Genomic DNA, 27,326 nt, shown 5'->3' on the forward strand with positions numbered 1-27,326 from the left:
TGGGAAGATTTCTGTGGCTAAAAAACCCTTTCCTAAATTATCTGAGCCCTTTGCAAATCATGCCAGTTTTTTTCAGTGCTTTATTATAATTTTAGGCAATTGTACATGTCTGGATTTGACAATGTTCTTTTTTGGTCTTAGAAATGGAAATGAAAGTGAAAGCAGAAAGAGCAGCGAAGGAGAAGGCTGAGAGCAGGAGGATGGAGCTGGAGAAGCAGTGTTCTATGATGGATTTTGACCTCAAACAGTCACATCAGAAGATGGAGCACCTTGTGCATCAGAAGGAGCGACTGGAAGAGGAGGTGCGAATGTTCATTAGCAGAGGCGGCAATTCAGATTTGGGAATAAGTTATGCATATCCGTTATCTAGGTTAAAAAATAGAGTAGAACCACATGGAAAGAACTTATCTTCCCAGAAAAATCAATGGACTCTTTATTATTAATGCTACCGAAAATATTGTTTGGACAGTAGATGGCTGGGGTCTCTAGTCTCATCCTTAGGAATGCTGTATAAGATGCATGGTGATTTCGGTTTGGTGCTGCTTTTTTTGTAGGGACTCTGTACATCATGTACCACTAAGATGCCCTGGATCTCTTTTCTGGCAGTGTAGTCTGTCTGAGATGTTTGGCTAACGTTCAGTCTGTGATTCACAAACCAATCCTGGTTACCTGATGCAAATCTAAGAATGTGACCCAATCCAGTCCCTACATATAGAACAGCTCCCACAATTAGAAATGAAAGATCAGACAGTACATAGCATATATACACATGTTTTCATATGTAGATGTGAGGTGGGTTACTGTAGGCCAAGTGGTGGCAATGATCCATCATTCTGCCCTACTCAGTTGGTGTGCTTTCCTATTTCAGATGAATGGTAAGAACTGAACATTAAGTGAAGATTCTTGGAATAATGAAACGATATTGGAAAGTTCAATTCATAATTGAACATAATTAAAATCATTGGGTTTTCTTCAGTCATGTATTTAACTCTAGGATTTTTTAAATTCCTGCACATTAATGGTGTGGCCTCTTGCCCACGAGCGAGTGCAGTCAGTGAAAATTGCCCCTAAGGATCTACCGAACCACTGATCACTGAACTGAATTTGGCGTGTAATTTCTTTCCAGTGATCAGAGGTTCGGGAGATCCCTTTAGCACATGGATCAATTTTCAATGATAATATTATTAACAAGAGATGTAGCTTGTCAATCTTATACAGATAAAGACTAGTGGAGACCATTCTGTTCTCACAATGTGCCTCCATGTTTGTGTCCTGTAGGTGAAGCAGCTGACACTGCAGCTGGAGCAAGAGACGAAGAAGAGGATAACCGTGCAGAACGAGATGAAGGTGCACGCCTTTCAGGCTGATAATTTGAAGGGATCTGAGAAACAGTTAAAACAGGAAATAAATACCTTGTTGGAAGCCAAGAGGTTGTTGGAGTTTGAGCTGGTTCAGTTAACCAAGTATGTATATTTATCTTCTGTGTATATATAGGGTACATAAATCCGTTACCAATCTTCCAAACTTTCTTGTGTGTGTTATATGTGCAGCAGGGAAAAGCAGGCCATAGACCACTATAATATGCTAAGCTCATGGGGAACCATGTAAACTACAGTTTGGGGACAGGGGGGACATACTATAACAATATGAATAGATGGCATATTTATATTTTTTAGATGGCTAAAATATGTCAGTGCTTTTATGATCGGCGGAGGTCCCACGGCTGGGAAGCCATTGATTCTGAGAATGAATGCATCTTAGCACTCATTGAGGCTTGTGGCCCTCTTTCTGTTGCAGTGCAGCTTAATTCATGTTTATGGGACTGACTGCTGTCCCTCTAAACAATTGTCTGGAGCACCATCGAACAAGACTGAGCGAACGATCGCTCTGGGTTGTTGTCATGCAACCACTCGCAGTGTTGTAGACGTATACTGTCCCTTTGTTTGATCCAATAACTTTATTAAATGTCTCTGCTGATAAACTCTTGATGGTGTTTTTTGGTGCAAATGATGACAGAATTGCTAAATCAGCACTGACAAAGTTTGAGAGTTTCTAGACACTTTTGTGATGCCAAGTTTGACTACATGAGTCTTTATGCTCTGTCAGGTTTATCGTCCTGTGGCAGACGCGAAGATAAATCTGGTGCTGTATGTAAGGCTGCCTTAGTCTTGCTTTAAGACACTTTTGATAAACCTTTATGTATATTTTTGCTCTACTATTCAGTGGCAGTTTAGATGAACTTCTGCGTTACTTTATGTTGGCTTAATGTGATGTAACTTCCCTGCAAAGCTCAGAATGATGTATCAATAATTATCGCCTGTGATGTAGACATTCCAGGCCCTATGGCAGCCGGAAAGGCTTGCCCACCTTTGCCGTGGTGTTTGATAGCTGGGGACATAAAGTCTAGTGGAGCTCTCTGTACGGTTCCTTTTAATAACATGCATTCTTGGCATACTCTGTGATATATATAAATATATAATATATTATACTTAGTTCATACTTAAATAGACATGGATGTTTTTGGCAAACTGTTAAAGGTATGCCAGCGTTCCTAATATTAGTTTTTTCAGTGCTCATTCTCCCTTATCTTATCCGTTTGATTAGCTAAGACACATCATGTTTCACTTTAGTAATGCTTTTAATGTGTGCAGCACCAAAGAGTAGCTTCAAATATTAATAGGTTTAATGTGACCCAGCTGTTCTGTGCTCTGAAGGTTTATCAATTGTGTTGTCTTTTTGCTGGAGGGCGCACCCAGCTATCCTTTTACCTATAGAGTCATTGTGGTTACACAATAGCCGGTGTTCTTTGTAATACTTGCCTTAAAGGGAACCTGTCACTTGCTCTGTACAGATGATGGTATCTTCACTGTAATAGTCACAGTATCCCCTCCACCTACTAATTCCAGTAAGGGGCACACAGAAAGGGCATGGCAACTTTCCATTAAATTTCACAGATGATATTTAGATGTAAAAACGTAGCTTTTCTTTTGTGGTATCTGAAATATTCCCAGATGTAAAAATAAGTCAAGTAACTAAACTTTCACTGCAGGCCTGAATTCCAGATCTTCCTGATATGCCCACTGAACACTATTGTGCTTTGTCCATTTAAATGGACCCATGTGCTGGTCAGAGTTCCTGGATCGAGCACAGTACATTGAATGGGAGTCCCTGCATCTTATAGAAATGTGCTACAAGGACTCTGTCTCTTTTGGCCGCCACTTTAAGAACTGTTAAGAGGCCAACAATGTTTTCAACCGGCAGACAGGGAGTCCTTGCATCATATTTCCTTTTATTAGCATCCTATAGATTACTCTTGTTAAAGGGGCACTATCTAGTAATTTATTTTACAATACCATTTGTTCCAGATTATGAGTGCAAAAATAAAATGTTAAATATTTTCATCACTCTATTGATAAATGCTAAATATTACCATTTTTCATAATTCACCACTTGTTAATAGATGATGATCTAATAACTTAATATAATCTGCAGACTTTGTAGTCAAAAGGGCTGCAAAGGAATACCTAGAACTGAAGTTAGACTATATTTGTAGAAATCCTGAAAATCTAATTTATCTTTGTCCCCCATCAGGCAGTACAGAGGCAATGAGGGTCAAATGAGGGAACTTCAGGATCAACTTGAAGCTGAGCAGTATTTTTCTGTAAGTATTTTGTGTATATCGGTTAATTTAGAGTGAATTAACTTCGAATGCATAAAGAGGATTGAAAATTTTCTTTACGAAATATTTGAGCAAATCACCATTCATTGCATGGTGGCTGTGCAACGTATTGCAGTTTAGGCACCATTGCCATACAATCTGTAAAAGACCAGATTTACCTTAGCACCTCATCATTGATGGGGGACTGCTACACCCATGACCAACTATTTATAAAATAGATGATCATAGGTGTAGCAGACTCCCGCCAATCTGTGATCCACTGTTCATCCAAAAAGCAGGTCCTTAAAGGGGTATTCCCATTTCTGCAAAAAATTTTGTTTTTATGATATAAAGTTATACAATTTTCCAATATACTTTCTGTATCTATTCCTCCTAGTTTTCTATACCTCTGCTTGCTTTCCTTCTATGAAATGTGTCTATGTTTACTACTAGTGGACTGAAATCTGACCGCGGTCACACAGGTCGCACAGCTCGTTATATCAGAGTAATCAGAGCTATGTTCTATAACGACCCGTGCACCTGTGTGACCATGGTCAGATTTCTGTCTACTGGAAGTAAACCTAGAGGATTTCTATAGAATGACAGCAAGCAGAGATCTAGAAATCTGTAAAGAATTGATTCGTAAAGTATATTGGAAAATTGTTTAACTTTTTATAATAAAAAGAATGACATTAATTTGCAGTAACTGGAATACCCCTTTAATATCTTTCATCTTCATCCCAGAAAACCCTGAGTGTGAATTGCAACATGTTGTTGTTTAAAACTATTGGATTGAGCTATCAAACAAGACAATCCTTGTCTCCTGCTATAGAATTAGTATTAGTTAGCTATACTACTCTGTGCAAAATGTTGTGCTGTTTTATCTGCTCTATGTTGCACTAGTGTTCGTTTAACATCTTCATTATTGTTTTACAGACACTGTATAAAACTCAGGTTAAAGAACTTAAGGAAGAAGTTGAAGAGAAGACTAAGCTCAGCCAGGAACTGGATAAGAAGTTACAGGAGCTTCACAGTGATAAGTATGTGTTTATCATATCTCATATAATGCTGTATGTTCTCACTCTGAATTGGCACAAACCATGTGATCCAAGTTAAAAAGCCATTGATATTGGGTGAATGTGTGCTTTTTAAAAAATTATATTGTGTTGTAATATTTGTAAATCAGAGTTTTGCATCACAACGCAGGTAGTGACTAAACTTATATCCACAATTTTACAGAGAAACTCTAGCGGCGCAATTAGATTTGGCTGTGACAAAAGCAGAATCTGAACAGCTGGCCAGGGCTCTCCTGGAAGAACAATGCTTCGAATTGACCCAAGAGAACAAAAAGCTGTCGACGAGAACCAGACAAGATGTAGTGGACAAAGATCATACCATCCGCAAGGTACTTGAACTGATTTAATTAATAACATAAAATTGGTACATAATATGTGCAAGTAGAATTGTTTTATAATTGCAGACATTATACATTTACAATTCTGCATTTTTCCGTAGAACTCTACGCTGTGTAGTTTATGTTATTCTTTCTAGCAAATCTGTTTATTTAACCAGTGGGTGTTGCCCATTAGGGGTTTGTCCCTGTACAGTTTGACATTGCCAGCAGTGATTGGACAATATCTGACTGTAAAGGGGTAGTCCCCACCCCCTCCTCAACTTGGATAACTAATAATTTCAGAATTATAGAGAAATGGTACAACAATGGGATGATACTACAATGAGAAAAGATTGACCAGAATTACTTTTTCTTGAGGAGTGAAAGTGTTTTATAAAATGGACATGTACCTATTTGTAAGTTCATCTCCATGTAATTTGTGTTCAAATATGTTGTGTTGTGCTATGGGAATTTTGTTGTGGAAATGTAAAGTGTTAATGTGACCTTGGTGCTCATTTCTAAATTGTGAGCCTCAGGTCAGTTTTCCCACAGATATTTTGTAAATGCAATGTGTTTGGGAGATATCATAACATCATCCACTATGCAAGTCCCATAATACTGAAATCAATGCAGGGTCCCTTGTAATAAGATCTCTCCCAAATGGTCACTTTGGGCAAATCTTTTTTTAGACATTTGAGATTGGGCTGGATGTAATTAGTGAAGTGACACAATTTACAGTGATGGTTTCCGTTGAAAATAAGACTCTATCTAATATAAATTTTTGCTCCTGAAGAGGCACTAGGTCTTATTTTCAGGGGATGTCTTATTTTTCTATGAACAAGAATTTACATTTATACTGTAGGCATATCATCACAAACCTCAGCATAACGCTCTGAATTTCATCAGGAAAGTCTAGGGACTCTGCTGTACAAGGAAATAATCTATGGTACACTTAACAATCCGTGTATGTATGAACAAAAAGCAACATTTTTCATTTACAGGCCAGCCTTGTCAAACATCCTTATAACTCTCCAAACTGGTAAAAGCGATTTCCTTATAGGGGTTTTCCGACTAACAGAAGTTAAGCCCTATCCACAGGATAGGGCTTAAAGGAAACCTACCACTTGAAGTGGCAGGTTTCAGAAGAAAATACCGAGTACCAGCTCAGGGTGAGCTGGTGCCGGAGCTTATTTTTGTTAGTGTTTTAAACCGCGGTATCGCGGTTTAAAACACTTTTTAAACTTTATAGCCGGCGCAGGGAGGTATGCGCTCGGCGCTTACCATGCGCGCGACCACATAGGAAGTGAAGGAGAGCCGCACGCATGGTAAGCGCCGAGCGCGTAACTCCCTGCGCCGGCTATAAAGTTTAAAAAGTGTTTTATACCGCGGTTTAAAACACTAACGAAAATAAGCTCCGGCAACAGCTCACCCTGAGCTGGTGCCCGGTATTTCCATCTGAAACCTGCCACTTCAAGTGGTAGGTTTCCTTTAACTTGCTGATCAGTGGAGGTCTCAGAGATGAGACCGAGGGGTTCGATGGGGTCCCACATACCTCAGTCGGACCCCTCGGCACTCTGTCAGAGTAATGGAGCAGACGTCCCCGCATGACTGTTCTGCTCCATTAATCTCTTTGGAGCTGACGGAAATTGCTGAGTGCCATAGAGATTGAGCCCTTCTTTGGAGTTCATCTCACAAATTCTTCACCCATGTCTCAGCAGGTCTTTCATATACTGGAAGAGGTTAATTCTAATTAGTTAACAAATGCTGCTTTTCAGGGGAGCTTGAAAAAATTGCACTAGTTCTTATTTTTTTTGGGGGGGGGGTGTCTTATTTTTGGGTAAATAGGAATATAACACAATTTTTAACTTCTTTTGGCAGATGGAGGAATCGAACCATACACTAACCAAAAATGTTCAAGAATTAACCAAAGAAAATGCTGTTCTGAGTGAAAAGGTGAAGACGCTGGATGAAGGTACCTTTCCATTATATTACCTAGTATTGGGACAGAGGTTTTACACCTTGAGCATGTCACCTGGGGCTCTGGGCTCTTGGCTACTATAGTTATTACTGAGAGCGCACGGACAAATGACCTTAGTTCAAAGCTGCGGTAGATGTGGATACATTACACTCTAAAGTTAGTTGGGCTAAGAAACAACTGTTTGGTACATACCGAGTTAAAGGGGGTCTCATGACAGATGCCCTATAATCTGACCATGCGTTGGCATTTTTTGCAGACTTTAAACTGAAGCAAGAAGAAATAAGTAATTTGAAGATCACATATGAGAAGAATATAAATACTGAGCGAACCCTTAAAACACAGGTAATCTAGTGAACACCTATACAGCAGAGGCCTGGTGTCTATGGAATTTTTTTAGACGGTTAATGTAAATAAACGTCATATTTTTAACTTTTGAATCTAACGGAAACAAAGATCTTCCTGATGAGCTCGGATAAGCAAGTCCGCAGAATGTGTCGCGCAAGTCCTTTTAATTCAAATCTAATTTATCAAGTTGATACATTACTTATCTTTGTCAGCCGTTACTGCACTCAATGAACTTCTGCTATCTCTTAACTCTTTATTTGCTATATATTTTGTATAAAAAAAAGTCATGTGTTGGGTATTAATTTCCGTTAAACAGCTCAAATTGGCCAGCGAGAATAGCTAATATTTTGGGTAATTGACAGGCACTGGAGCCGGAAGTACACCTCCATTCTCTGTAATGGCTGTGCCAGATTTCTACTACACAGTGAGATTTTTGGAGGTCAAACATACAGTCCTTTTGAATAGTGATGAAAGGACCCGAACTTGCCCTCAGTTCCAGCACTGATCAAATCATTTATCTGCCATCAACAGCATTTAAAGGGTAACACCAACGATTGGTGCCAAATGTGTTTCATTTCTTCAAAGTTGTAAATTTGTTTTAATTATTTTTACAGTGTTTTGCATGGGATATAAAACAATGTCTATAGGAAGTTCATTTTCCCCATCTATGTATTAGTGGAAGCAAAATCTGTCTCCTATGCACATATTTAATTTTTCTCGCCAAAATGTGAAATTGTGCCGCTGGCATGTAACAAGTATCCGTTGTACTTTGATTTAGGCTGTGAACAAGTTAGCTGAGATAATGAATAGGAAAGATTTCAAACTGGACAGAAGGAAAGCCAGCTCACAGGACCTGAGAAAGAAGGAAAAGGAGAACCGGAAGCTGCAGTTAGATCTTAACCAGGAGAAAGAGAAATACAACCAGATGGTCACCAAATTTCAGAAAGAGACAGAAGATATGTTAATGGTGAGAAACGTTCTTTAAATCAAGTTTTTAGAAAACCTTTTTCTATTTTTTTACTAAAAAGACACACTTTAAATGTTAGTCTTGATGATCCAGCACAATTGAAGACTGTCTGCTTTCTATAGAGTCTCATGTGGTATCTCTAGTTTTCCCTTGGTAATGAATTCTGTCATATACATCTTATAGCAATTAACTGAAGAAAGCAATACCAGGAACGAACTTCAGATGCAGCTCGCCAGTAAAGAAAGTGACATTGAACAGCTGCGTGCCAGGCTGGCAGAGCTACAGCTACGTATGGACTCTACGAGTGTTGCCAGTCTGCAGACGGATGAAGCTGATGGAACAATAGGAGGTAAGAAACATTAATCTGAGTCCAGATCGTCTTGTCACCTCTACTGACTGTGTAATTTGATAAATACTTGTATTCCTTATTAAATAAGTTCTAGAGCACATTTACCTGGATCACTGTAGTATCATTTAATTGACAGATGGGCATTGCCTGTTACACAGATCAGTGTCTGTGTGTAGTAATATGCCACTTACTTGATAAGTTTTATAGGAGGAATCACGGTGAATTGCACAAAACAGAGTACTAAGAAAAGTAGCGCTACGACTTTCACAAGTATTCCTCTAAACTGACAGTGGTGACATTAGCTTTGATTACAAGTAGTTTTGAGCATATTAACTATATTGACATGCGAGGACTATGCTAAGCTCAGATTCCTTCGCAGTCTACGATCTAGTTAGGACTAGTAGCTACTTTTAGTCTTCCCAGTTTTTTCTATAAACTAGAAAATCTTCTCTGGTTGTAACATCCAGTGCATCAAGTATTAAATTAGACTTCAGTATAGGAAGATCTATGTGTAATATGTGTAAGTACAACTTTGCTTTTTCAAGTTCACTAAATAGTTGTTGGCAGCATGTTATAGTGCAGTAGCTAGACAGATTTAGGGATTTTATGGGCTAATCCCATATACACATATATTTATTGTAGTAATTCTTTTCTCTGCTTTGTACTCTATAACATAACAAAAATAATGAAACAAATAAACCATGAGTTAAAGCTAATCCATTCCCACAAAACTACATCTCAATGTCTTCAGCTTCTCCTGCTCTATCCCAAACTGCCTGCAGATAGAACAATCTGTACATTCTACAGCTCTTCCTCCTTTATTACTCACTGCTTGTAGATTGGGCATTTGGTACAATCCTCTTAGATCCTCCTGCTCTAGAACACATTGCCTGCAGATAGGGCACAAAGTACAATCTGTTCAGCTCCTCCTGCTCCACAATGTGCTACTTCTACATAGAATACTATGTATATGCTGCTCCACTTTGCCTGCTCTATAACATGCTGCCTGCAGATTGCATTAAATTTTCTTGGTGACCGGTCCCATTTTTACCAATAACTTTAAGAAAAATATCTTGTGTAAATGTTGATGGTAACCCATCTTGTCATCAGAATTTATTGGTGTTTAGGTCTGAGCAGAGTATCATAGTAAATGGGGGGCCTTAAGGTGCAGTAACTACACAGTGGGGGACATGTATCTTTATTGTGATCTGTTTGGTTTTTTTTCTGTTTTTGTGGGGGTTTGTTGGGGGGACTTTTTGGGTGCATTTTTGCGACTATGCCAAGATCTTAAAGGAAATTTACTATCTTATTTGTTTTTATGCATTATGAACTAAACATACCTTGAGAATTCTGTAGCTACAATGATGCAGAAACATATCTTGTTTAATCCCTGAGATTGAGTAATTTTGCTAAAATGATTATAAAATTATGATTATGATGCTCTGGCGTTCCTTTGGCTGCTCCGGCGCTTCTCCTCTTACCCTAATTATGCACTGCTGCAGATAACGCTTTATTTACGGAGTTGTCCCTGACAGGCAGAAGTAATCAATCGCTGCACCATCCCCCACCTGCTGTGTATGAGTCGTCTAGCTCAGGTTGATGATTAGTCCTATACAGTTCATTAAGCTCAGTGTAAAGTATTTAAGGTATATACTCGAGTATAAGCCGAGGCCCCTGATTTTACCACAAAAACTGGTAAAACCTATATTATTTTTAATTGAGTATAAGGCAAGTTTGGGCTTTCAGCACATTTTTTTTGTGCTGAAAAACTAGGCTTATACTCAAGTATATATGGTATGTAGACAGCCTGCAACTCTGCTTTCCCAATGACCTGAATTTTATAATTGTTTTTGAGCAAAACCACTCGGCTCAGGGATTAAACATATGTTTCTGCATCAGTGTAGCTACAGCATTCTCAAGGTATGTTTGGTTCACAATACATGAAAACGGTAGATTTCCTTTAAGAAGTTAGCAGGTGGTTGTCTGTTGCAGTGTTCCTAAATGTTTTTTCCAAGACATATGTTTTCTTTATTTTGCCTCTTTTTAGCTGCAAATTAGAGACATTTTAAGGTGCAAAACGAAGTACAGCTAGCCCCATGTTGAGTTTCAAATATGCACCTAAAAAGTTGCAAAAAAAAAAAAAAAAACACAAATCAGAGACAAAGAAAAAACCCTGTATCACAACGTCAAATTTAGAAATATACAAAGCACTGATAAAGTATGCCAACTTCAGCCGACTCTGAAAGCCACAAAGGAAAAACAAATGATACGTTTGCCCCAGTGAATGGATATGTGCTTCATATTCAGTTCTCTGCGGCTTATGATGCTAGTGGCTGCAGGGTGTCTGACCCCACCAATCTAATATCATTTGTCCCGAGGTCACTAATATGTTTAACATGAAAAATCCCCCCAAAGTGAATGCACAAGTGATACATGGTGCAGAAATCTCTGCTGCTATTCTGTTTATGTGAATAGGGCCCTCAGCAATCGCATGTCACAGGCACCAGTCTCTGCATCCGATCTGCTACCTGTGCATTCACCCCCAGCCAACAGCATTATTGTGGCGTATGTATGTGAATGTTAGCTCCGGGAAGTTCCCTATTTACTTGTCATATTTTTGTACCTAGTATGCCAAAATAATGTATTTCATTTTGCTAGCATTCAGTGCTGTTGCTGGACCATCATTTCGTAGGTGTGTGTGTGTCATTGCAGTGTCTCTTTTACATGGGGAAGAAAGTGTTAACGTAATTATGGGTATCGGCTACTAGCAGAACTAGGCATATGGGCAGTAGTGGTTGGCACATCTGCTTAGCTCTGGCATAGAACAAATTTGAGATGATTCGAGTCTCTTCTTCCCACTAAATAAAACGTTTGTCTCTTATTCTCCGTTTAGTCGAGTCTACCTGCATTCCTTATTTCTTTCTCTCCTATTCTTGTCTTCTGTGAGTAAATGGCAACCTACATCTACCTGTTGTTGTTGACCACTTGTTCAGCTTGTTACCCTTCCAAATATGATTTCTCGCCTTGGAGTCAGTGACTGTCATTTCTATTCTATTTTCATTGTTTGCAGTTTACTTTTTTTTCCTTTTACCTTGATCTTCATGTTCAACTTGCATTTGATCCTGCAAGTAATTGTTCTGTTTTGTGGGCATGAACTGTTGACCGCAGAGTTTTCATTCTTTGTTTCCTAATTTTGCCATGCGTCTTCATGCTGCATGTTTCTATGTCTTGCACTGTGACGTGACAGGTGGTTCACCCATACAAAATGCTTAACTTGACTTTTATTTTTAGAATCGGAATCAAGAATTGAGGGTTGGCTTTCCATTCCGAACCGCGGGAATATTAAAAGACATGGTTGGAAGAAACAGGTATAAAGTGATTAAATTGTTGGTCCCTTTGTCTACGTTTTAAACTTTAAGTAAAGCTCCCTGGATCAGAAATGTGTCTTACCATTGCTGTCCATAAAATGGAGGTTCATATGATTGTAACTGTAGTTGAACGATCTGCCTTTCAGGACCGTATGATGGTGTTCATGAATACAAGCTTAAAGGGGTATTCTCATCTGGGCATTTACATTTAATTAAATTCGTTTGCCATATGTAAACATTTCTTCAATTGGATGTTAATAAAAAAAATGTTCCTGTGTGAAGATAATTTCTCATAAATGTAGTCATGTTGTCCCTTAGAAACGAGATAGCTTCCTCGGATGCGACCACCTCACACTCTGGCAGCGGTGGCCAGACATGCGCTATTGAGCCCTGCCTGACCTCCTGGCTTCAGCAATCATTACCTCAGGACGGCTGCGGAACATGCAGTAACTCCCAGACATTTCATATACAAAAACCTTTTGTTTCTTTGTGCAATCTCTCCAGTAGAAGTGGCCGTATCCGAGGAAGCCATCTCGTTTCTAAGGGACCATATGACTACATTTATGAGAAATTATCTTCACACAGGAACATTTTTTTTTTATAACATCCAATTGAAGAAATGTTTATAAATGGAAGATTTATCAAACTGAATGTGAGTGCCCAGAGGAGAATACCCCTTTAAGGCCCTGGAAGTGCAGCTGGTCATGGACACTTCGAGATCACATAACATAGAAATATATTGGTAAATGACATCATATCCTGCCCTAAAACATATCACTTTTCAACTGTGTACACAACAAATGGATATGATTGTTCTGACCATTGATCATCGTCTTCTCCATCCATCTTTGCCAAGACTTTGCATAGAAGTTTCAGCTAGAAGCGTTAGTGGAACGATGGTCATACTGCCACTCCTCCAGGTCTTGCAGTTGGGTCACAGTAGTCCAATTTAGTTGCCTTTGATGAAAGACCATTGTCAAAATGCTACATATAGCTCTTATGCTTTGTATTCAGATGAATACATTCTGGGAACTGGTTTTGATGTAGTAATGTTTTTAATGAGCTTATGATTTTTTAACTGTGATGATGTTTCTCTCCCAAACAGTATGTTGTGGTCAGCAGTAAGAAGATACTATTTTACAACGATGAGCTGGATAAAGAACAGTCTAACCCATCAATGGTACTTGACATAGAGTGAGTATTACCTTATTATTTAATTCTAAACCATAGCTAAACCTGTGTAATGAGACTAAATACATGTTTGATGGTTTTCATTGGTAACACATTTTATTTATTTAGTAAGCTTTTCCACGTCCGCCCTGTAACGCAAGGAGATGTTTACCGAGCGAATACTGATGAGATCCCGAAGATATTCCAGGTAAATACCATATTATATTTCAGCCACGGGAGTGAACCATCATAAATTACATTTTAGTGATTTTTGTTTTTTTATTGGCCTTTTAAAACCTATCCCATCCTGAAGACCTGTATTACACGGACACTTTTCTGATTATTTACATAGGGTTTAGATTATGTTTTTTACATGACCCCTCACCTTAACCGGATCGCGACCGCCCGCTGTGTATTAACGGTGGCGGTTGGGTCGCGCTGCATGGAGAGGGCTCACGGGCTGAGCCCTCTCCATAGCCGGTAAGTCTTTCTTGCATACTGCAGCAAAGGCTTACCAGTAACACCCATGATCGGTGCTAGCGCCGATCGCGGGTGTTATAACAGCGATGGCTGCCGGCAGCCTCAAAAAGATAGCGGCGCATGGGCGATGCCATCTTACCTGGGATCGCCGCTCCCCGTGACGTCATCGGGGAGCGGCGATCCGTCTCCATGGTAGCCTCGGGTCTTACAGTAAAAAATCTTAAACGCAATAGGTATCGACGCGTCCGAAAATGCCTGATCAAAATATAACGGTTTTTCAATGCGTTTAACCCCGTAACGGAAAATAGCGCCCAAAGTCGAAAATGGCACTTTTTATAGATTTTTTTTTATATTTTTCAAAATGGAAAAAAGTGATCAAAAGGTTGTACAGTCCTAAAAATATCATTGAAAATATTATCAAATTTCGCAAAAAATGACACCACCCACAGCTCCGTACAACAAAGTATAAAAAGGTTATTAGCGCCAGAAGTTGGCAAAATAAAAAAAATAATAATTTTGTACAGGAGGTTTTAATTTTTGTAAATGTATGAAAACAATATAAAACCTATACAAATTTGGTATCCCCTTAATCGTACCGACCCAAAGAATAAAGTAGACATGTCATTTGGGGCGCTCAGTGAAAGACGTAATATTCAAGCCCACAAGAAAATGGCGCAAATGCGTTTTTTCACCATTTTCACTGCATTTGGAATTTTTTTTCCGCTTCCGAGTACATGGCATGGAATATTTAATACCATCACTATGAAGTGCAATTTGTTACGCAGAAAACAAGCTGTCACACAGCTCTTTACGTATAAAAAATGAAAAAAGTTATAGATTTTTGAAGGTGGGGAGTGAAAAATGGACATGAAAAAACAGGAAAGGGCCCGGTCCTTAACCAGTTAAATTGAATTACACAAATGAGCAGGTTACAGTGTTTGGAGATTTCCTTTTTGTGGTTGGATTTTACTATAAGATGAATTCTCCATATGTCATTTTCATCCTATCAGATACTTTATGCCAATGAAGGAGAATGCAGAAAAGATTTGGAGTTGGATCCAGTGCAGCAAGTAGAGAAGACAAATTTCCTCAACCACAAGGGACACGAGTTCATCCCTACACTCTATCATTTCCCAGCGAATTGTGAAGCTTGCTCTAAACCATTATGGCACGTCTTCAAACCACCCCCTGCACTAGAATGCAGAAAGTGCCATGTTAAATGCCATAAGGACCACCTGGATAAAAAAGAGGAGCTCATAGCCCCCTGCAAAGGTTAGTATTTCAATTATAACGTCTTTTTGGTCTCTGAAAGGTTTGCCATCACTGATCTATAGGCTAGATTACAATTGGGAGCGAGTGTCCAAACTGCAACTACTAACACACTGATCTATCGAAGTCCCTAAATGGTTATATCTGCCTAATATTACCAACAATACCAGCAAATAATGCTACATGATGATGTCCACCACCATAACAACAGTTATATTACTGCCATAGTTTCCCAATACAGAAATATTCATGCTATACTGTGATTAATACACACACATATGTATATACACATCCATACATATGCATATATACATTTACATAAGCATATAAACCTATAATAAACACATTTCTGCACAATTTACATACATATATAAATAGAACATTCACAGCTGCACAGCACACAATAATGCAGCTCTACTGAGCACTTACATGTTTTTTCCCCCCTCCACCCTATCCCCAACCGGTTGAGTGCAGAGAGTAATAAACTATATAACACTAAGCAACTTAAGGAACATCCGTGTCCCACTGCAGGTGACGCGGTACTTTGCTGTGTGTTGTGGCAGAGCAGGAAATGTATTACTCTCTGCACCGTCAATATAGCAAAACAGAGGCCCAGGGATCCATTGCAATGTTAGTTCTCATGGTAATATAAAGAACCTAAGTTAACTTTTATAGAGTGTAACTAAATCTTTAACGCTGATTTTTTTTTTTCTCCTAATAAAGTATATTACTTTTACTAATCTCACCTGGCCAATTCATTTAGTGAAAAAAATGTTATGTAGAAAGCAAGGATGGCACTCACCGAAAAATGGTTGTGGATATCTTCTTTTATTTCATCAAGTACATATACTCACACGAAGTGGGTGCGGGGGAGGGAGTGGGAGCTGAACGCCCAAAGGAGGGCAACGGCCGTTTCGCGCTGTGCTGCGCTTCTTCCGGCCCTGAAGGTGAAGTGATTAAAAGCCGTGGGGTTTTTAAATGCTGGTGGATCAATTGGACAATCCCACAAAGGGGAGTGTCCGAAGACCACACTCTTTGGAATAGGCTAATGGCACCCTGAACTCTATAGCCAATCGAGGGATAAACAACACCCGAATGGGAAAAAGAAACAGCTGGGCTTACCTCTCGTGCATTGGGTCGTTCTTCCTACTAGGTGTGACGTGTTCTCACCGCCAATAGTGGGTTCCGGCGGGCGTTAGCCTATTCGTCCTGAAACCGGACCGAGACCCCACCCCTTCCGGTATTTCCCACGTGGGGTTTGTCACGTGCGCGGACAATTTGTCAACACCTCTTTTCTGGTCATGTGACTCGTTGCCTCGACAACAAGGCACGGCGTCACTACACCAGGGTGATCGAGGGTTTTTCTGACGCTGTCCGTACCTGGGAGATAGACCACACTGTGCACTGTAGAGAGGCATGTAGCCCGCAAATGTAAAAGAGTAGGTTGTGCCATGTACCTCGCCATAGTTCTCGTATTAAACCATATAATGCATAGTAAACCTGTATCTAAAAACGGCATATATTAAAAACAAAAAGGTGAATAACACCTATAAAAATCACATTACACAGTGCAAAATACTTCGATACTGTACATACATTTTATATTTGCTGGCATACACCTAGCCTATGTTGACACTTTGACAGGTCGAGGAATATATCATCTGTGGGTTTTCATAAAAACACCCCCATGTCTATTTTGTCGTTAAGACCAATGGGCCCCATAGCGTTTGATCTCAGTATCCATCTGCTCTCTGCTTGTAGTAGCAACCTCTGCCTGTCCCCTCCTTTTTTCGGGGGAGGGACCACCTCTATACCTGCGAACCTAATAGAGTCTACATTGCCCCCATGCTCTTCTCTAATGTGTTGAATCAATCTCGGGGCCCCGGCTCCTGACTTTATAGACCCTAAATGCTCTCTGACTCTCAGGTATAGATTTCTTATGGTTTTGCCAATATAGAATCTCTGGCAATCACAGATAAGGATGTACACGACATAGCTTGTTTTGCAATTAATAAAACTTTTTACCTTAACCTCCAAACCACCAAACGACACTACCTTACTACTTGAGTTATACGGACAGCACTTACAATGACCACATTTGAAGTTCCCGACAAGTGGGTGTTCTTTAAGCCAATCCCTGTTCTTCTTCCCTGAATTAAAGGCACTATGAACCAATTCAGATCTAATCGATTTACCTCTCCTAAAGCTAATGAGGGGTCCTCCCACGGCTTGCTCAGCGAGATCCCTATCGTTCTCTATCAGGTGCCAGTTGTCCCTCATGGCTTTTTTTATGGTGTCGGCTAAGGGAGTGAAGTCAAAGGAGAAGGTAAATCTTTCCCTCTCCTCCTTCTTATCACTATTCCTCAAGAGTTCTTTTTGATCTTTACTTTTGACTCTTTCATATTTTTTCTGGATAACCCCTCTTTAGGAGTCTCTCTTTTAGCTCCCTGGCCTGTGTTTCAAAGCCTTCTGAGGTATTATTGACCCGTTTTACCCTTAGGAATTGTCCATAAGGGACGGCTTCTTTCACGTGCCTAGGGTGGTAGCTTTCAAAATGTAGGAGGGCATTGGTGGCCGTTTTTTTCCTATGGACCGAGGTGCGTATTTCGTTATTTTTTACTTCGACCAATACATCAAGGAACTCTAGTCTCTGTTTGTCTATGGTGCACGTGAACGACATGTTCATTTTGTTGGTCTGGTTGAAGTACTGTACCATTTCATGGAAACCCTCTTCCGTGCCAGTCCAGATTATGAACACGTCGTCCACGAATCTTCTATACATCTGAATAAAACGCACATAGGGATTGTCTTCACTATAGATGTATATACTCTCAAAGACCGCAAGAAAAATATTAGCATACGTACAGGAGACCGGGGTCCCCATGGCAGTTCCATCTATTTGTATAAACCAGGTGCCATCGAATCGGAATGCATTATGTGATAATATATACATGAGAGCCTGACAGACAAAGGTCCTGTAACTTTCACTTTTTTGGGCCTTACTGATGATATCGCTCACTGCTGAAACTCCTTCCTTATGCGGTATACACGTGTAAAGGCTCTCGACATCAATTGATGCCAAGTACGAGCCTTCCTGCCATTGTTGTTCGTTTAATGCAGAAGGGTTTGAGAAAGATGTTTAAGGGTTTGAGAAAGATGAATCTGAAAAAATTCTTTACAGCACAAGGTAGATCAAGGGGTGACCAGAAAGAGGAGAAGCATGCAGAGGTCCCACTGGAGATAGGCCCTCTAGGGTTCTTTGTAACAGGTGAATTATCTGACATTGAGAAAGAATGTATACTCTTTCTAGCCAGTGAGGAAGAGAAAGAAACATCAGGAAAAAAAGAACCCTTTAGAGGGGGTGTAAAGTCTAGGTTTAATCCACCAGTACAACAGGGCGGCTCTCTTGACCTCTTTCGCAGGCAGGTTATGAAAGACGTGGAATCCCTAATATACAAACAGGAGGGTTCTAATTTAACTAAAAAAGAAATCTTAGCCATGGAGGAATTAAAGAACAATGAAGGGGTTGTGGTTAGACCCGCAGACAAGGGGGGGAACATAGTGGTCATGACAAGTGATTATTATAAAAATGAAGCGCTTAGATTATTGGGGGATTCCAGAACCTATAATAAGCTGTCTAAGGATCCTACGCAAGCCTATTGTGAACAACTAAGAATGTTTTTAAGATCACAAGTCATAGGAGGAGTTCTGTCCAAAAAAATGGCCGAAAGGCTACTACCCCAGTTCCCTAAAAAACCAGACTGGTATTTCCTACCAAAAATACATAAGGACATTAGTAACCCACCCGGCACGGAAGAGGGTTTCCATGAAATGGTACAGTACCTCAACCAGACCAACAAAATGAACATGTCGTTCACGTGCACCATAGACAAACAGAGACTAGAGTTCCTTGATGTATTGGTCGAAGTAAAAAATAACGAAATACGCACCTCGGTCCATAGGAAAAAAACGGCCACCAATGCCCTCCTACATTTTGAAAGCTACCACCCTAGGCACGTGAAAGAAGCCGTCCCTTATGGACAATTCCTAAGGGTAAAACGGGTCAATAATACCTCAGAAGGCTTTGAAACACAGGCCAGGGAGCTAAAAGAGAGACTCCTAAAGAGGGGTTATCCAGAAAAAATACTTGACCAGGCATATGAAAGAGTCAAAAGTAAAGATCAAAAAGAACTCTTGAGGAATAGTGATAAGAAGGAGGAGAGGGAAAGATTTACCTTCTCCTTTGACTTCACTCCCTTAGCCGACACCATAAAAAAAGCCATGAGGGACAACTGGCACCTGATAGAGAACGATAGGGATCTCGCTGAGCAAGCCGTGGGAGGACCCCTCATTAGCTTTAGGAGAGGTAAATCGATTAGATCTGAATTGGTTCATAGTGCCTTTAATTCAGGGAAGAAGAACAGGGATTGGCTTAAAGAACACCCACTTGTCGGGAACTTCAAATGTGGTCATTGTAAGTGCTGTCCGTATAACTCAAGTAGTAAGGTAGTGTCGTTTGGTGGTTTGGAGGTTAAGGTAAAAAGTTTTATTAATTGCAAAACAAGCTATGTCGTGTACATCCTTATCTGTGATTGCCAGAGATTCTATATTGGCAAAACCATAAGAAATCTATACCTGAGAGTCAGAGAGCATTTAGGGTCTATAAAGTCAGGAGCCGGGGCCCCGAGATTGATTCAACACATTAGAGAAGAGCATGGGGGCAATGTAGACTCTATTAGGTTCGCAGGTATAGAGGTGGTCCCTCCCCCGAAAAAAGGAGGGGACAGGCAGAGGTTGCTACTACAAGCAGAGAGCAGATGGATACTGAGATCAAACGCTATGGGGCCCATTGGTCTTAACGACAAAATAGACATGGGGGTGTTTTTATGAAAACCCACAGATGATATATTCCTCGACCTGTCAAAGTGTCAACATAGGCTAGGTGTATGCCAGCAAATATAAAATGTATGTACAGTATCGAAGTATTTTGCACTGTGTAATGTGATTTTTATAGGTGTTATTCACCTTTTTGTTTTTAATATATGCCGTTTTTAGATACAGGTTTACTATGCATTATATGGTTTAATACGAGAACTATGGCGAGGTACATGGCACAACCTACTCTTTTACATTTGCGGGCTACATGCCTCTCTACAGTGCACAGTGTGGTCTATCTCCCAGGTACGGACAGCGTCAGAAAAACCCTCGATCACCCTGGTGTAGTGACGCCGTGCCTTGTTGTCGAGGCAACGAGTCACATGACCAGAAAAGAGGTGTTGACAAATTGTCCGCGCACGTGACAAACCCCACGTGGGAAATACCGGAAGGGGTGGGGTCTCGGTCCGGTTTCAGGACGAATAGGCTAACGCCCGCCGGAACCCACTATTGGCGGTGAGAACACGTCACACCTAGTAGGAAGAACGACCCAATGCACGAGAGGTAAGCCCAGCTGTTTCTTTTTCCCATTCGGGTGTTGTTTATCCCTCGATTGGCTATAGAGTTCAGGGTGCCATTAGCCTATTCCAAAGAGTGTGGTCTTCGGACACTCCCCTTTGTGGGATTGTCCAATTGATCCACCAGCATTTAAAAACCCCACGGCTTTTAATCACTTCACCTTCAGGGCCGGAAGAAGCGCAGCACAGCGCGAAACGGCCGTTGCCCTCCTTTGGGCGTTCAGCTCCCACTCCCTCCCCCGCACCCACTTCGTGTGAGTATATGTACTTGATGAAATAAAAGAAGATATCCACAACCATTTTTCGGTGAGTGCCATCCTTGCTTTCTACATAACATTTTTGTTGCCTGGACTTTCGTTTTACGTTTTGAGGAATTGAGCACCACTGAGGATACATACCTCCATATATATGGAACCCATGCACTCCTAAATGTGATAATTTACTCCTTTATTTGGTGGATAGGAGTAGTGCCATCTTTTCCTATCTTCTTTGAACTTTGCCTTAGTGAAAAAAATGACTTGTCTGTACCTTTTTCCTCCTTTCTTCTGTAGTGAGCAGCGTAGTTGCCACTACGGACAGATAAGGGGGCTAATGATTAACTGTTGCTATACCTGGGCATACTTCCTTTTGATCTCTCTGAGGAGATATGACTATTTGGGGACTTTCTGCAAAGAGTTATTAGACACTTTGTCAGGTTATTTTAACTCTGAGCTGTAGGTGCATACAGTGCATAATGTACCTACATTATGAAAACATTATAAAACCTATACAAATTTAATATCTCAGTGATAGTACTGACCCAACAAATGAAGGAGACATGTCATTTAGAGCTCTCAGTGAAAGCTGTAAAATCGAAGCCCACAAGAAAATGCAGCAAATTCGGTTTTATATTATTCTCACTGCATTCAGAATTTTTTTACTGCTTCCCAGTACACCGCATGAAATATTAAATACTGTCACTATGAATTGCAATTAGTTACGCAGAAAACAAGCCGTCACACAGATCTTTACTTGGAGAAATAAACCCGTTATAGATTTTTGAAAGTGGGGAGTGAAAAATGAAAACACCAAAAAACTTAGTCGTTCAAGTATCTGCAGGAAATGTTCTAAAATTAAAGGGAACCTACCATGAGGAATCTACCATCAGAAGTAGTTTGGGTAGATTCCTCCTGCCTGCCTCTGCCCTAATATGTAATGTTATTTTAGTAATATGCAAATTAACTGCAGAGGCTACTTCTAGAGTTAATTTACATATTACAAGTTAGGTTACAGGATTATTAAATGACAGATTAGGACAGAGGCGGGAGGAATCTACCATCAGATTTACATCTGATAATTTCCCATGATAAAAACAACCACCACTCACATGTAAAATTTTGGATTCCTTCACTGGTCAATAGGTGGTATACATAAATGTAACCGCTGCAACCAATCACTGGCTCAACGGTGATGTGAACGTTGAGGCCAGTAATTCACAAGCAATTACATGGATGTTGAGCATGTCATTGCTACAGAGGAAGCAGACAGATTGTGGGACCGCTGGTTTGTTTTTATTCTTTCCTGAATAAATATTCTTTTATTATTCTCTTGATTCAATCTTTTTTATATCTTCCATCTTTATTTTCATTTCTTAGTGAGTTATGATGTGACAAGTGCAAGAGATATGCTGCTGTTGGCGTGTACTCAGGATGACCAGAAGAAATGGGTGACTCATTTATTGAAGAAGATGCCCAAAACGCCACCATCAAATTTTGTCCGTGCCTCCCCAAGGAGTATGTCTACTAGGTCAACAAACCAGTCCTTCCGAAAGCCTATGAAAACTGGTTCAGGAAAAGCCAGGTAAGAATTTCTGTGATGATTACGGTGATCTACTCTACTAGGGGTGGAGGGGATTGCTTGGTTCCTAGGACTGGACCTTGCTTGGCTGTTATTGCTAAACTTTCACATCACTATGTGAAAGGTCCTGATACAGCATCACCACAACTATAAATTTATTAACCCCCTTCCCACACCTTGATTTAACTGTAGGTCATTGTGTGCAGGTAGTTGGCGCACGCTGACATGCAGGTACGTCATGGTGGTTGCACGGGCTGATGAGATCACCTTGGGACGGGCAATCGCACAGCAGGGCTGTTTAACCATTTATGACGTCTTTAGGGGTCCTCCTCCCAACTATTAATAGGCTGTTAGCATTGCATTATATTACAGGCGGTCCCCTACTTAAGAACACTCGACTTACATACGACCCATAGTTACAAACAGACCTCTGGATATTGGTAATTTCTTGTACTTTAGTCCTAGGCTACAATAATCAGCTATAACAGTTATCACAGGCATCTGTAATGAAGCTTTAGTGTCAATATTGATTCTTATGACAACCCAACATTTTAAAAATCCGATTGTCACAGAGACCAAAAAGGTTCTGTCTGGGATTACAATGATAAAATATACAGTTCCGACTTACATACAAATTCAACTTAAGAACAAACCCACAGACCCTATCTTGTATGTAACCCGGGGACTGCCTGTACTGTGAACATTGAATGATAACTTGTTCAAGTCCCACACTGTGACAAAATTTATATATATATATATATATAATATATATACATTTCAGAATAAAAATCTTTATATAGCGCTTTACAATTTCATGTGGTCAGATACGTGCATGTGGTATATATTGCATATGAAGCCAGTTAAAGGACCTTAGATGACATCACCCTGGTCACATGATGAGAGGATTACAATGGACTAAGACACGCCTCCTCTGGTGCCATTTGACTATAACATAAAGTTGATGGGGATGTAAGGCAAGCAATGTTTAGCTAAAAGAAGGGTGTCAGGTTCCCATAAAGCCCTATTAACTGCCACCTAGCTGTATTTTTGTAAATGTGGTGATGGGTTCCCTTAAAGCTTAAAATTGTCCCAAAGGGGCTAGACTGTCGTAATAGAAGCCATGGTATTTTATTTTTACATATATTTTTGTGCTTTCTCTTTCAGCTAATCTTAGTTGGTCACTGCATTCATGAAGCTGGTCTTCCATATAATAGACTGATGCAAAGAAGCTGCTATATCCATCAGCAACAGAGTAACAGGCTTTCAGGGTGACACTTTCTTCCTCCTACGTTTGCTAAAGCACAGAAGCATAATATGAGGGTCTCTTTCTTGTGGGCTTGTCTAAAGATAGAATAGACTGATTATTACTATGTAATGCAAGTTGTTAAGCAGAGCTTTGCCATGTTTTCATATATATATTTATAATATTCAAATCCATGTAAAGATATTCTGGGGATATCTATGAAAGCCTGTGGGTGGAAAGCAGCTCATGCATAGAAGAGGATTGGAGCGTCTACTGCTCCATCAGAGGAACGTGTCTCAGTGAGAACACAAGTTCCTGGATGCCGTCTCCATCTTCCTGAAGACTGAATATGTGACCACTTGAACTCTAGTGCCTTCACTTTTTTCCCGGCTGTTAATAGCCTTATGGCAAGAGCACTTGCAGGAGGACGGAGCTTGTTTTGTGCTTTGCATATATATTACAGCCATTCATCAAAGTGAAAGGTCAACATATAAAATTTTATCTATACATTTTATTTGTTTTATACTTTTTTTTTTTTTTTTTTAAATTTTTTTTGCCAAGCCATATTGAAATGTGTTTAATACATAGAGGCATTAGAAACTAACAGTACAATCCAAGTTTTATGTGTGTTTGGAGTACATCATTTTGTTTGTTTTGTATTATTATAATTTTTTTTTTGCCTTACAGTTTTTAAAGATAAAGAACGTTAAGTTAACGGACATATAAAATATGTATGCACTGTGTGGACTTGTAAATTATTGGTTAGAACACTTTATTGGGTATTGCTTTTGTCCTATCTTTTTATTAGTGCCTTATCTCCTTTATTTTACTGCCATGTTTTGTTTTCTTTTTGGGCACAATACTTGTATCCTGGAAGTAATACCCTTTCCAATTCACAGGTTTTATCTGTCTCGGATCACACTGCTTTTAATGGAGAGAGATTGAAAGGATACAGAGATTGCAGAAGGGTTTAGAAGTTGTAAGAGGTTTTTTTTTTTTTTTTTTTTTTATAACGTCCGTATTACATTCCTAGTAGATAAACCCATTATTTCTCGGGTTTTAAATCTCTGATTCGCTCCATATTGGAGCAAATCAGTCTATTAGCCAGCCCGTTATTTGTAGGTTCCCATAGGTTTTATATGCCCGGCGGCTGGTTACATTGACGTGCCCATTCCTTACCATTACAGTTCTTTTATGGAGGATATTTTCTGCTATTTCATGATCTGTGATACGACATATCATGTGGTTTCTGAACAATCACTGAGCTAAACTACCTGTTCTGGTTTTTGTAATACAATATGCTGAGCATACAAGCTAGAAAGCATTAAACTAGAGTGTTTGACATGTTTATAAACTCTTGATAATATAGGGATTCTAATATAAATACCCCTGCTTACTAGCAGAGACAAATTAAGGTATGGGCAATAATGGTTTATTTTTGTTTTACCAAATACCTCCTCAGTAATTTATAATGGCTTTGCAATTTCATTTCTTAAACAAAAATAGACAAAAAAAAAGCACTGGAACCCTAGTTTGTCTGAAGGCTATTTGCATGTTACAAGTGGTATTGAAATCCGCACTGATGGATATGTAATGAACATATCTGTTATTAATATGCTAATGAGTGTGTGATCATTTGAAAAGAAATAAAAATTATTTATAGAAATCTGGATTTTCTCTTCATTAATATTTGTGGGATTTGTTTCTGCTTTTTTACAATTATACCAGCATCCAGTATTTCCACTCGGGACAAAGCAATATCTAGTACTGACGTGGTGTACTGATGAGAATTGTATGTAACTTTTTTTACTTTTAATATGTTTAGAGCCACCATGTGGAAGTTATTGGAGGTAGCAATTAAAGATTGTATGGTTGACTCCCTTTAAAGGGGTTTTCCCACGAACAAAAGTTAGGCCCTGCCCGTGGATAGGGCCTAACCTGCTAATCTTAGTGATGAGACCCCCAGAGATCAGGAAAACTAGGGGTCTGCCCGACCCCTCGTTGGACTAATGGAGTAGACTGGAGCAGACGGAGATCGCCGAGCGCTGCGCTCAGCAATCTCCAGCAGCTCCATAGAGATTAATGGAGCAGAGCAGTCATGCACGGCTCCATTAGTCTGTCAGAGCTATGTGAGACCCCATTGGACCCCTTGTTTTCGTGCTCTCTGGGGTTCTCTGCACTTGGATAGGGCCTAACATTTTTGTGAGAAAACCCCTTTAAGGATGCTGCTACAAAGTTGCAGACCGTGTTTGGCAGAAAATGTGGAGTTCTGTGTGACCAGACTTGTGTGCGTAGCGGATAATGCATTTATATTCCAGGATTGTAGCTGGACTTGCTGCCCAGCCCTTACCCTCTGCTGTAATATTTAAACAGAAACCTGCTACTGCTCTTAATCAAAGGGGGGGGCTTTCAATGAAGAAATCTCACACACAAGTTTAAGCCCACCATCTACAATGCATGGACCCTACTTGTTGTATCTACTATTTCCACAACCATTGGGGTAAATACTCCACACAGTGAAGCTAATGAATCCCTCCTTCCCCCATGATAAATATGCAGATACAGTATGGTTGGGTGTATGAATAGAAATAGAATAGAAAATTAGTGAACATTAGTTTAAAATATGTATAGGAGAGACCAAAAAGCACTCATAGAGTAGTAGTTTGTACAACAATGGACAAATTCCGATGGGGGAGGAAAGAATGAGGCTCACCAGATAGAGTTGTGCAAGTCCCAGGGACAACACTAGTGGAAGGTTTGAGCTGAGTACCAATCAGGTGCTGCCTGTTGACGGGATCATCAGAGCGCAGTAGCCACACCGGTCTGGATCAGATGCATGGGATGATGAGGTGATTGTCACTATGGTGCACACTGGTAGTTGAAAGTGATTCGGAGAGTACTTCACAACAAATCTGTTTATTGGATGTCTCGGTAACACAATGCGTTTTGGAATCAGCGGCGATTCCTTTTTCAAGTGAGTAGAGAATAAAAGAACATATAGGTACAATGTGTCGATAAAGGACAAGAAAATAAATAAAAGCAATCCGTATAAAAATGCCAATAGTGTTAAGGCGATGGAGATAAAACATTGCATGATATCATAGCATGGTATAAACTGATAGCATGGTATAAAACGTACATAACAAGTATTAATAGGTAAGCCAACATAAAATTGCATAAAAAGCATCAACCAAGTTAAAAAGGAATAAGTTTGATACAGAGTCTAGTAAAAATGGATTAAGCGTATAATGAAATTGAGCGGAAATATAAATATAGATAAATATGAATGTAAATATAAGTATAGATATAAATAAATGTGAATATAGATACAACAATAGACATATCAATGAATATATAAAAACGACAGGGTAAAAAGAATGTGGATTGGAAGTGGAGTGTCCATGATGGATCCCAATAATGAAGTAGGCAGATAACAAAGGAATACTTATAGCTTGTGGAATTTAGTGGTCATATAGACAAAAAGTAAATAATGCAATGCAGGGGAACATGAGGCAAATAGATAAATGAGGGACTGGGGTTCTTACCTACAAGCTCAGAGCTGTAAAGGTGTGGTGGGAGTGTGGTCACTTTAAACAGATTGATGGGGGAGTGGCTTGTGTTAAAAATGGGGGCGTGGCTTCCTTTTTCTCTTTTTTTTTTCCCTTTCTACCTTTATCCTTTTATTCTAAAAATTACTTTCTAATGATTCATTGAGACCATTCAGGACCAGACAATTTATTTTAAAGATCCAAAACATTTCTCTCTGGCGGAGTATATTGAGTCGTTGGCTCCCCTCAGGGATTGCTTCTATCGGGGT

The 27,326-nt window shown here is 39.7% G+C and overlaps 1 protein-coding gene across 2 annotated transcripts in view; it reads left to right on the top strand.

The window, feature by feature from the left end:
- ROCK1 (Rho associated coiled-coil containing protein kinase 1) overlaps nt 1-25,175 on the top strand; it is an 87,484-nt gene extending 62,309 nt beyond the window's left edge. Inside the window, exons 19-33 of one of the 2 annotated variants that reach the window (XM_072152098.1) lie at nt 142-302; nt 1,279-1,463; nt 3,592-3,661; nt 4,595-4,698; nt 4,898-5,063; nt 6,930-7,023; nt 7,286-7,371; nt 8,153-8,341; nt 8,525-8,690; nt 11,982-12,058; nt 13,164-13,252; nt 13,358-13,436; nt 14,719-14,980; nt 22,065-22,269; nt 23,431-25,175. In XM_072152098.1, coding sequence (XP_072008199.1) covers nt 142-302; nt 1,279-1,463; nt 3,592-3,661; nt 4,595-4,698; nt 4,898-5,063; nt 6,930-7,023; nt 7,286-7,371; nt 8,153-8,341; nt 8,525-8,690; nt 11,982-12,058; nt 13,164-13,252; nt 13,358-13,436; nt 14,719-14,980; nt 22,065-22,269; nt 23,431-23,434 — 1,937 coding nt within the window. In that variant the 3' untranslated portion in view covers nt 23,435-25,175. Of the gene's footprint in view, nt 1-141; nt 303-1,278; nt 1,464-3,591; nt 3,662-4,594; nt 4,699-4,897; nt 5,064-6,929; nt 7,024-7,285; nt 7,372-8,152; nt 8,342-8,524; nt 8,691-11,583; nt 11,633-11,981; nt 12,059-13,163; nt 13,253-13,357; nt 13,437-14,718; nt 14,981-22,064; nt 22,270-23,430 lie in introns of those variants that run through there. The other variant, XR_011855723.1, reaches the window with a different exon arrangement.
- Nucleotides 25,176-27,326: the final 2,151 nt, after the last annotated feature.

Source organism: Engystomops pustulosus, chromosome 5 (genome assembly GCF_040894005.1).
Source record: "Engystomops pustulosus chromosome 5, aEngPut4.maternal, whole genome shotgun sequence".
Taxonomy (NCBI): Eukaryota; Metazoa; Chordata; class Amphibia; order Anura; family Leptodactylidae; genus Engystomops; species Engystomops pustulosus.